An 11,984-nucleotide genomic window follows, 5' to 3' on the forward strand; every position below is an offset into this window, starting at 1 on the left:
TATCTATCCCACTATCTATCTAATAAATAGCATATGTTGCTGGGGGATTTGTTTTTGTGGGTGGGGGATTTAACACCCCTCTTCCCCCTCTCTCCCTCTGGTTTTAGTCCATTGTTGTGAACCTTCCCCTCAGAGTGCTGCTGTATCCCACTGCCAGTGAGACTTTTGCTCTGCCCCAGAGTGTAAGCAGTGAGTTGTCAGATAGAGACTCCGCGGCACTTCAGTTTTAAACTGTGTGGAGCGAATCATTCTACAGGAACCCAAGCGAGAGAGAGAGAGAGGGAGCTGAACCCCACTCCACTGTCATTACGCACAAATCACATTATTCATGTGAAAAAGACAGAGGGACGCTACAATGTGTTTGGTATTGGATGCTTTCCTTAACACAATCTAAGGCAGGAGGGTGTTTTTTTTTTTTGTTTTTTTTACATTTTGAGAAGCAAAGGAAACGGTTTAAAACCTTCGTGTCGTTCATTTCTGTGGATATATATTGGTTTTTGGACTCGGGAGCGCTCACGAGCACAGCGCGAGACACGGAGAAGCTCATCAAAGGAAAGCAGCACTGGACTTTGAATCTGAAGATTAGTAGTCTTCCCTTGTACTATCAGCCTATTGGTTTTATTTTTATGGATTTACCAGTGTAACTCAGACTTTCTCAAAAGTTGCTTATTGGATTTCCAAGGATAAATAACTCTGGAACGGCGAGGAAAAAAGGACACATGAATGTCTCGAGGGCCAACAAGATCCGAGGGCACTAAGAACTGCTGGTACCTGATCGAACCTAACACGCACCGTGCGAAGTACACGCGAAAATAGGTACAATTATTATTTGCGGTAAAACTGGGGTCAGATTAGTTGTATGAATATTATTTTTATTGATATTTATTAAATAATCAGTTGCTTCAGATACATTAAACTGAAAATGAAACATTTTTCAAGGACTTGCAGTGATCAGTTTTATAAATTAAATAGCCTAGTGTTTAGTCTGAATTTCCCTAATTTAATGCGTATAATTTTATTCGTGAAATACACATTATTATTCATTCATCTTGTTCAAATCTGGTTTCCATTCATAATTAGGCTATGTATAGGCTATATTTTTGTTTCTGGTCGGATTTAGGTTTATTTGCGCTCAGAATGACTTTCATTAACCAAGTGGTTTCACACTTGTAAATGGATTTATTTAGCTTAACCAAACTCTCACTTCAGTGTGAAATTCTCGCATGTTTTGAGAACACTTGTGTATCCTCGTACCCGGAGAGCTTGGCGTTTGGTCTTATTTATCTCTCATGCTGAGCAAAATAAGTATTTTACAAACACATTTGGAGTTGTAATCTCTTCATTGTAGTCTACATGAATTGTGGCTAAATATCTTAAATGTTTAAAAGTTCTAAATTAGCCTGCTTTAATATCTATACTATATATATGGAAAATTATCTGTTGCAATCTTAGATGTTCCGGATACAATTCATGGGTTTATATAGAAACTGCCTATTAAAAGCATGTTGTACAGGTCCCATTCATAAACTGTCCTTAACTGCTGAGCATTTGTAGCAGAGGGTTATTCATGTCCATGAAGGACGTAGACAATGTCCAACATGATGTAGATGTGCAATAGGCCATTCATTTTCAAATGTGGTTTGGTGGGCAAGGTTGGGATGTGCAATGCATTATGCATTTATGTCATTTTAAAGGTTCATCTTTCACAATAGTATCTGTGAATTGTAAATCAGCTCTGCTTTTTTTCTCAGGTTTGTGACTACACTGAGGTTGCCAATGCCTGGAGTCAGCATTTGAAGCTGACCAGCTGTCTCCCACACTTACAAGCATTACCTTAGCAAGATGTTGAGCATCTTTAAGGTTTTCATTATCGTCTGCTTAACGGAACTGGTGTTTTCAAGAAGCATAACATCCGGGAAGGTCCGGGCAAAAGGTACGGATTTAAATGATACATTTTTATCTTTTAAAATTCATAATGCATCCATAATCTGACCCTCTGTAATGAATGGTTGGAATATATGATGAATTATTCAATATATGATAAATAGAGCCGAGCTGATCGTGAAGAATTTAAGTCCAGGGGAAGTTGGAGAGGATGTAATCGTTTAGAGAGTAAAACAATCCCAGTATTTCCTTGAGCCATAAACAGTGCTACCTGATCCTGCCAAAGCCCCGAGGCTCGGAAGTGTAAATCTGTCTGGCCCAGTGCCAGTAACAGGGGATTGTGGGATGCTAGGAGGGGTGGGAAAGATGGGTCTCCTATTTAATTGTACAAACACTGGGTTGTCTATATTTTGTACCAGCCAGGAAGGTATCTGATTATCTCCGAGAGCTATTAAGACTTTCACAGAGTTGGATTCTGGAGTTTTTTTGTGTGATAAAGCCTCATGCATACATATGTTTTAAATCACAGTATTAGCCATAAGCTTTATGTCGCATTTTGTGTTGGGCTGTTGATATGCTTAGCCTGAGTGCACCGCTCTGAGTTCTAGAGAATGAAGGGAACAGATGTAGTCATGGCCTAATGGTTAGGGAGTCAGACTCGTAATCGAAAGGTTGCGGGTTCGAGTCCCCGGCCAGCAGGGATTGTATGTGGAGGGAGTGAATGTCCAGCGCTCTCTCCACCCTCAATACCACGACTGAGGTGCCCTTGAGCAAGGCACCGAACCCCCAACTGCTCCCCGGGCGCCGCAGCATAAATGGCTGCCCACTGCTCCGGGTGTGTGTTCACGGTGTGTGTGTGTGTGTATGTGTGTGTGCATTTGTTCACTACTCACTGCTGTGTGTGTGCACTTGGATGGGTTAAACGCAGAGCACCAATTTCGAGTATGGGTCACCATACTTGACAATACGTCACGACTTTAAAGACTTTAGACCCTTGTGAAGACTGGGGCAAAGTGTTCGTTAAAAGCATCTTTCTCTGAACACTTGTGAGCTACAAACAGTGCTAGGAAGGCGATAAAGGTTGAAACCCCTGTCGTGCAGCCCAACAACGCCTCACTAAGTTCCTGCCAGGAGAAATTAAAGTCATTTGACAACTGCAATACTTTAATGGACAAAGCCACCTAGACAAGTGAGAAATGCAGAGCTAAAAGAACAAGAAGAGGCAAAAATGAACTTATTTAGGGGGGGGGGAGTACAAATATGAACATTTCATAGTAATAATATGATTTATCTGCAGTTAAGTAATATAATGCCTTGATTCCAATTCAGAAATCACACTAGAATCATTTGTGGATTTCAGAGGTTATAATAAACATTTTACTGTATGCAAATTTTTAAAGGGCCTTTATAAAAATTTCAAAGTTTCAAAAAGGAAAGGTAGTTTTCCAGTAGTTCATTAGCAGTGTACGACACTTCAGGATTGCAAATCACCCACTTATGATACCGTTAAACCTAAAAATGTGTACTGCATGGGCCTGAAATCTCAAAAAATTATATATTTCCCTACAAAATATGTATTTAAGATACATATTATTATGTAAAGTTTGCCTATTTTTAGTGTGCGCATGTGTTTGTGTGTTTTGTTTAGCTCGTCCTTTATTTTCCTGCTGACCATTCACACCCTCTTCAGGGTCAGATACCGGCCAGGCCCTAGTTTTATTCAGTGAAGTTCATTAGTGTATTGGTGGAAGAATGTTATGCTTCAGTGCTGGAGGTGACATTGCTTGGGTAGGGAGCGTTCTTCACTCAAACGCTCAAAATCACATTCACCTCCGGGCCGCAAGGAACACTGCTGTGAAGTCAAAGTTAGGTCATTCTCAGCTGAGAATTGTGTTTCTGTTCTCTCTTTTGTTTGTGGCTTTGTTTGCCTGATTTGCTCCAAAACAGTGGTGATCTCTGTGAGAAAGGCTCTAGTTAGCAATTAGCGAGAAGTTATGTTAATTAGATGTGTTTATTAAATGTGGTTTATACTACAGACTAATTACAGTAGTAGTTGTTCAAAACCTTCCTTTCTCCGTTCCGCCAGATATCCGAGTTTCACGACCAATTCTTATTCCTGGATTTCCTGAGAATGCTACTGTGTTGGTTGGAGGACATGTGAAGTTGGTGTGTAAACTCCACCAGCCAGCCTCAACACGTCTCCAGTGGTTCAAGAAGGACAGCAATCGCCTGGGGCCTGATGGATCACCAATTCTTACAGCGCTTACGGTGAGAAAGTGATTTAAAGATCCTCTATTATGCATATTTTCTGTCTTCAGGAAAGAGGGAGTAATGTTACATTTGTTCCCCCTGCAGCCTCTTCTTGAGAACCTCTCCAAAGTCAACATTCTTCCTTTAGTGAATGTCACCATGGAAGATGCTGGGGAGTATGTATGCAAAGCGGAAAACTCAGTTGGTCAAATTACTCGCTCTGCCTGGGTGGAAGTCTTATCAGGTAAGCCATATCATCATCTAACCTTCTCATCATCAGAGCAGATCTTCTGTCATTCTCTGACGGGTCAGCCAGGTCAGCCATTGGTGTTATATTGCCATGAAAACGGGTTTATGAGTATTTAGGAGGACAAAACTGACCACTAGAGTTGAAAGGTCGCATTTAAGAAGTAAACTTGAGTTTAGTGTGATAATGTTGCCATTAGTAACTTTCTTTTTCATGTTTTGTCCTAGAAATTTCTGAGGACCCAACTGAGGAAACATCAGAGCATCTACTCCTAGAGCTTGGAGATGTAATAAAACTCCGTTGTGATACAAATCGTCCTGGAACTGTCCAGTGGTTCAAGGGTGGTGTACGGGTGCAACACAATGCCCGTATCCAGATAAGGGCAGCAGTCATGGAGATTGCTGATGTCACCTTTGAAGATTCGGGAGTGTATGTGTGTATGCTACGTGGCACCAAAGAGGCTCAACGCAATTTCACTATCACAGTGGCAGGTAGGTTCTGCCACATGCTGACCTTTAAGCAGATTTGTAGTCTTCAATAATAACCTTTCTATTGAATGCTCATGTAATAACTTGAAAACTTAATGCTTCTTTACAGATGTTGTAGGATCAGGAGATGACGATGAGGACAATGGTCTTGACGATGCTGGTCCTGAGACCGAAAATGACCAGGTCTACATCTCCAGAGGTTAGTATTCATTGCAAGTTCAGTTGCATTCAGTTGCATTTCAGTTTTAGAGTGATAGCTTGAAATGTGTCATTGGTTTCTACGTTTTAGCACCATACTGGACTCACACTCAAAGGATGGAGAAGAAGCTCTACGCAGTCCCAGCTGGAAACACTGTCAAATTCCGCTGCCCTGCCACAGGGAGCCCTCTTCCCACTATTCGCTGGCTAAAGAATGGCAGAGAATTCAGAGGAGAGCACCGGATCGGAGGCATCAAGGTGGGAGATTATTTTTGTCTTTTGTAGACTTGCCAATATATTAAGTATCACTTCATGCTCAACAAAAGTATCACCATTTTCTGTTCATAGCTACGACATCAGCACTGGAGCCTGGTCATGGAAAGCGTGGTTCCATCAGACCGTGGGAACTACAGTTGTGTGTTGGAGAACAAATATGGGTCCATCGCTCACACCTACCTCTTGGATGTGTTGGGTAAGAGGGCTTCTGATTGCCTGCTCTAGACAGCCGCCTGGCTCCACGAGGAGTCATCGCAGGCTTGCCATGCTTAGCAAATGTCAGAGGCAATAAACATCAAATCAGTGAGATCCTGTACCAGCAGCTCAGTGGCGTCACATAGCGAGACAGGCACCAAATGCACCTCAGAGAGAGCCACAGGGCACAGTGCTACACCACAGGCACCAGGGTTCACTCGGGGCTGTACATGTCTGTACAGATATTTAAGCTCCGCACTGGAAGAGGGCAATAAATATCATCACAGCGGGAGAATGTGGAGTTGGGGCTGGCATCAGTCTGTATGGTACGTGCCTGGAAGCGCTGTGGGTTGAGGCGTTCAGACCAATTTTCTACCTGACCTGTGACAGACCTGTTTGTTAAGACTCCGGCGTGGGGTCAACTGCTCTGTCCTAGCAGGCAGGGGGAAAGAACAGGGAATAAAGAGCCCATCAACTTCAAAGCAACCCAACACATGGGCCTGGCTCTAAAAATCCTTTAATGGAACTAATTAGTGAGCGTTGATCAGCTTTGGAAGTGCCGCTTGTCTATCCCTGTGCCATGCTCTTGAATGTCAACTTTCATAGGCAACATTATTTTGTTGGATGTTGAGAACGTTTGAAAGAACGGTTAAATATCTTACAGATATAGTGTAGAAAAGTAAAGACCTTCCAATTTCTTTTTTCAGAACGCTCTCCACACAGGCCCATCCTTCAAGCTGGTTTACCCAAAAACACTACAGCTATAGTGGGTGGAGATGCCCAGTTCTTGTGTAAAGTCTATAGTGATGCCCAGCCTCACATCCAGTGGCTAAAGCACATAGAGATGAATGGCAGCCGTTATGGGCCTGATGGCATTCCTTACGTGAAGATTGTGAAGGTATTTAGCAAGTCATCCATTATATTTTCCAAAGGTGAAACATATCTGTGTGGAGAGAACAAGCATTAAAAAGTTGATTGTTTCTTCCAACTTTTCAGACAGGAAGCTTGAACATGTCTGAAGTTGAAGTCTTGTATCTTACCAATATCACAATGGAGGATGCAGGAGAATACACCTGCTTGGCGGGAAACTCTATTGGTTTCTCTCATCAGTCTGCTTGGCTTACGGTCTTATCAGGTAGGTTTGTATAGACACATTTATGACACAAATCCTAAAAATGGGTTGAGACTCAGAGGTACAAGTAATGAAAACTTGTCAATTCCACAGAGGAGGATGTGGCCAAGGAGATGGACCTTATGGAAGCCAAGTACACTGACATCATCATCTATGCCTCTGGGCTCCTGGCTCTGGTAATGGCCATTGTAATAGTGGTCCTCTGCCGAATGCAGGTTCATCCCAGTCGGGAGCCTTTTGATACTCTCCCAGTGCAGAAACTTTCCAAATTTCCTCTACGCAGACAGGTAAGATAACACTTCTGAACAAACCTCATGTAAATTCCCCAAGAACATGCTATTCAAAAGAACTTTATGGATTCTAATCCTGTATGTTTTGGACCCTATCACAGTATTCAGTGGAGTCCAATTCTTCTGGAAAATCAAGTGCGTCATTGATGCGGGTGGCTCGTCTTTCCTCCAGTTGTTCCCCAATGCTGGCTGGAGTTATGGAGTTTGAACTGCCTTATGACCCTGACTGGGAGTTTCCAAGAGAGAAGTGAGCAGTACCAGCAACCATAGCTGTAAAAAATTTCCTTTTATATGATGCTAAACTAAATATTTATTTGAATTCTTTTGTGCCAGTTTGACTTTAGGTAAACCACTTGGAGAGGGCTGCTTTGGTCAAGTGGTGAGAGCTGAGGCTTATGGGATAAACAAAGAGAATCAAGATCAACTAACAACTGTAGCTGTTAAAATGCTAAAAGGTACATTTGTGCTTTTAGCCATTGTATTTAAGTATTGAGCATTTTTGAATTGCAGACTAAGAAGGATTATTTGGTCATTTTCAGACGATGCAACTGACAAAGACCTGGCAGACCTCATCTCTGAGATGGAGCTAATGAAGGTGATGGACAAGCACAAGAACATCATAAATCTTCTTGGTGTTTGCACACAGGATGGTAAGTTAAACACTGTGGCATCTCATGGTTGCACAAATTCATTTGGCCATTTGACTTAATTTCAATGTATATTTCTGGTTCAGGTCCGTTGTATGTGCTGGTTGAATATGCATCTAAGGGTAGCCTACGGGAATATCTCAGAGCACGTCGACCTCCTGGCGTGGACTACACCTTTGATGTGACCAAGGTTCCTGAAGAACAGCTCACCTTTAAAGACCTAGTTTCCTGTGCCTACCAAGTTGCAAGAGGCATGGAGTACCTGGCCTCCAAAAGAGTAAGTTGCTCGCAGGGCTCAATTAGCTTCGTTTTGAAAGCAGACCCCCACATCTTATCAACACATCCCTTTGTCTGACACGTGATGCCAAGCATTCCTTAGTGGAGTGGTGTTGTGTCGTGTTTACCACTGTGTCCATCCTGTCTATGTGGGCTTTGTCCTTTTTAGCACTGCCATAAATCTGTTAGCAAGCAGGCGCTCGGACCCGCCTGTGCACTGGATTGTATTACTCGTATTTTGTGGCCTGCTAAGAATGCAGTCGTCTGAAACCCCTCCATTAAGGGCCACAAACCAGGGGCCATTTTTGTCCTCTTTTTCAATCCTCAAATACCACTAACTATTTAAAATGAAAACCAAAATAAACTTAATGACATGCATTTACATCAGAAACCAGCTCTGTGTAGTCCAAGTCTATATAAAGTTGGGGTTGTTTAAACTTTTGCTAATGTTGCTCACTATATGTTGATTCAGACAGCATTCCTCATATAGAAAGTAGTTTGTCATTTCTGTTGGGTTTTCATCTGGTTTGCGGGAACAAAACTCTAGACTCACTTTGAACATGTTTATCTACTTACCAGAAGTGGAAAAGAATCACCAAAACATTGTTTGGGTCAATTCAACTAAATAGAAATCTCTTCTTCTTGTTTTTTTGTCTCAACAGTGCATTCACAGAGATTTAGCAGCAAGGAATGTTCTTGTGACAGAGAACAATGTGATGAAAATTGCAGATTTTGGTTTGGCAAGAGGAGTGCATCAGATTGACTACTACAAAAAAACCACTAATGTAAGTAACAATTCAATTCAAAACTATATTAGAACTGTAGCTAGACGTTTTTTTTGCTATTTTGAAGACATCCCATTTGTAAGCAGGGCTGTATGACCCTGTTTGTGCCCGTTTAATAACTTAATGCCTTTAAAGACAGATGTGTAATGTGTCCATGCTGATTGGCAGACAGCTTAATAGAAGATGATTAGGGAAAGGGGGGCGGGGATAAGCAAGGAGTGGGCAGTCATATTTTTGTGGATCAAAAGGAAGTGGAGTTCTTTGGCTCAGCCTTTGTGGCAGCTAACTGTCCCACTCACAGCCCTGTTGTTTCCAATTTCAGGGACGTCTGCCAGTGAAATGGATGGCACCAGAAGCCTTGTTTGACAGAGTCTACACACACCAGAGCGACGTGTAAGTCTGGCTAATCATTACAGCTATGCCAAAGAATCAGCTGAATAGGGATCTCCCTGGCTGGAATGTCGGCCCGTTCGGATTTATCAGAATGTACCAGTACAGTTTAATCCTGATGCTGGATGTTTTTAACGGCTAAAATATATGGCCTGATGACTAAAAAAATTTTCTCAACAAGAAGATTGAATTTGTATGGCTCAAGCTGATTACCCTACGTGATGCAATGACATTTTTGGTCTCTTGTTTCCACAGTTGGTCTTTTGGAGTTTTGATGTGGGAGATTTTCACATTGGGAGGATCACCATACCCTGGGATACCAGTAGAGGAGCTTTTTAAGCTGCTGAAGGAAGGTCATCGAATGGACAAACCTTCCAACTGCACCCATGAACTGTAAGCATCAATCTGTTCGCTCAAAAACATGTTTAACGTCAGTCTTCAAGGTTATGTACTTACATTTAAATTGCTTTTATAGCTACATGAAGATGAGAGAGTGCTGGCATGCGGTACCAACACAAAGACCAACATTCAAACAGCTTGTAGAAGAACTTGATAGGGTGCTGGTGTCCATTTCTGATGAGGTAAACACCTATTTTGGCAATAGTTTGAGTCCTAGAGTCTTGTTTTATACCCAAACCTCTAAACCATTTGTATTTTTACATTTTCAGTACCTGGATTTGTCCACCCCTTTCGAACAGTATTCCCCATCTTGTGAGGACACCTCCAGCTCTTGCGCTTCAGACAATGATTCCGTGTTTACCCATGATGCTATGTCAACTGACCCATGCCTTATTGGCTACCACGATGTGTGCTCTCGGATGGACCTGAAGACGACAATGCGATAGTCCTTTTTGGGCACAAGCTTATGGACATCAGATCTTACTTGGAAACACTTTTATGAAAAGCGGTACAAGGATTTTCACCTTTGTTGCTCTGCCTAAGAACATTATAACAATGCTTGGCACTATGAAACTTGGTGATTGGTAATTTTCACAGAGAAACAGGACCGAGTCTGGTCATGAGCTTTTTTGCATAAAGTTTTTATTGAATGGGTGCTGCTGTATGTAGAAAGCTATGTTGGAGCAGCACACAAGAGTGTTTTCAAACCAGATTTCTTTTTTCTTTTTTTTTCTTTTTTAAAGAGAACATTTATTTTGATATAAAAAGCAGATAGCATTGATAAAGATAAATATCTCTCTATATAAAATTATTCTACTTTTTTTTTATTTAAAGAACTGTTTTAAATCTCAGGATCTTGCATGTTAAAAATTGCTGTAGTGGCAGCAAAGTGCCAGATTTTTTATTTCCTGTGAATACCTTAAAATATTTTATGTACATATCATTACAGAAGACAATTACATTTTATAAATTATTCTAAATGATATAAAGTGAAGGTGTTACTTAGGTGAAGAAATTATGTAAATCTGTTCTGAAGCTATCCCTGAATGATTCTTCATTTCATTGACACATTTACAATAGCTATTGTTCGCTGCTCGTACCATTGTACACTGTCAAGGCTAAACCTCTGAGCACTCAACTTCCTGATGTTCTGTTCATTTCATGCCTCAGCGTTTGGTAAGCATGGTTTGCCGTGGTCTTCTCCCCAACCATTCATCTCATTCAAACTGCATCGCATCGCTTCCATTGTCAGCACTGTACAGAAGAAAAGGACTCAACTGAATGTGAAATGCCTTGATATTGATTGATTTCAAATGATGAATCCTCCATTGTTTGGCTTTAACCTTTTAACCACTCCAGTTTGTTTGCGGGGTCCAGGCATGGGCCTAAGTGGACAATGGTCTCATGCAGCTGTAATGTGTGTGACTGCTGGCTAGGGTGATTGGGGGGCTGTCTAAGGCCTGTGTGCAAATGAGAAAGCCCCTTATTATGCTAATGGCTCCAGCTGCCCATCTTTATCCTGCATCTTTTCATATACACATGCTAATTCTGGCCTTTCTAAACAAACTCAGCAATGTCCTTCAGGGAATGCAAAACCTCATCCCACAAGCTGATAAGAAGCCAATGCCTTTTTTCAAGTTAATTTACCTTGTACTCTGCATTCTTAGCCAGGGACGCTCCTACAGTTCCCTTTGGGCACATTTTGGGACAATTGGTGCGCATATTCCGAATGAGTATGCGAATTGATTTCCCCAATGTGAGCAGAACTATTCAATTCGATTTATCACCAGAGCTCAATCTTCTTTTCAGGCAGCTACAGTGATGTATGACCTCTAAATAAGAATCAAACGCGTAAGCAGTCCATAACACCTCCAGAATTGTAAGAACACATTTTTGTGTATGAAATTATAAACCATATGACATTCCATTTATGTATTCCTCATTGTAACAATCAAACAATGTTATTATAAATTTCCCCTCAAGAGAGTTATTTTAGAAATATTTAATTTATTTGTTTATTGTTCGTTTTATAGTAAATAAAGTATAATTTAAAATACTGGCCCATATTGTCTGTGTGAATGTGATCAAATTGCAGAAAATGTCTCAGATCTTTATTTCTATTTAACAAGGTAGTTATTTGTTCTTCGGACATCAAATCAACACATTATTTCGTGCTATATTTTTGTACTATATTGTAAACTGTTTGTATTTCGATCTTCAATCATGCAGATTGACTTACTGATCCCACCTCAGTGTCTCCCTCTAAAAGTTTAGACGCATATCTACTGCATCACTGACTTATCTCATGTGTAACAATCCATTAAGAGACAAGCAGGACAACTATCACTAGTCCAAATGTGTCTGTCTCTCCATGGAAACAATCTCAGCCAGCTGGTCTTGGTTAGATAAGAGCTTGTCCACCAAAGAGTGGGAGTCTCTCATCTTTGCATCTTTAGCCAAAGGGCAAAGGCCCAAGCCAGTCTACCAAATGCCATGAGCTGCATCAAGCTCTGGCTTCCTACTTCAT

The 11,984-nt window shown here is 41.3% G+C and overlaps 1 protein-coding gene across 1 annotated transcript; it reads left to right on the plus strand.

Annotated features, from left to right (window-relative positions):
- Window positions 1–243: 243 nt before the first annotated feature.
- LOC306856206 (fibroblast growth factor receptor 4) lies at window positions 244–11,511 on the plus strand. Its single transcript, XM_079395312.1, has 20 exons — window positions 244–816; window positions 1,752–1,933; window positions 3,971–4,152; window positions 4,240–4,378; window positions 4,609–4,872; window positions 4,979–5,068; window positions 5,159–5,325; window positions 5,416–5,539; window positions 6,246–6,436; window positions 6,535–6,673; window positions 6,764–6,957; window positions 7,062–7,207; window positions 7,294–7,415; window positions 7,500–7,610; window positions 7,694–7,884; window positions 8,546–8,668; window positions 8,991–9,061; window positions 9,314–9,451; window positions 9,534–9,639; window positions 9,727–11,511. The coding sequence occupies exons 2-20, from the start codon at window positions 1,843–1,845 to the stop codon at window positions 9,901–9,903; spliced, it is 2,766 nt and encodes a 921-aa protein (XP_079251438.1). The 5' UTR covers window positions 244–816; window positions 1,752–1,842; the 3' UTR covers window positions 9,904–11,511.
- Window positions 11,512–11,984: the final 473 nt, after the last annotated feature.

The sequence above is a fragment of the Barbus barbus genome (assembly GCF_936440315.1).
Source record: "Barbus barbus genome assembly, chromosome: 36".
In the NCBI taxonomy this organism is placed as follows: domain Eukaryota; kingdom Metazoa; phylum Chordata; class Actinopteri; order Cypriniformes; family Cyprinidae; genus Barbus; species Barbus barbus.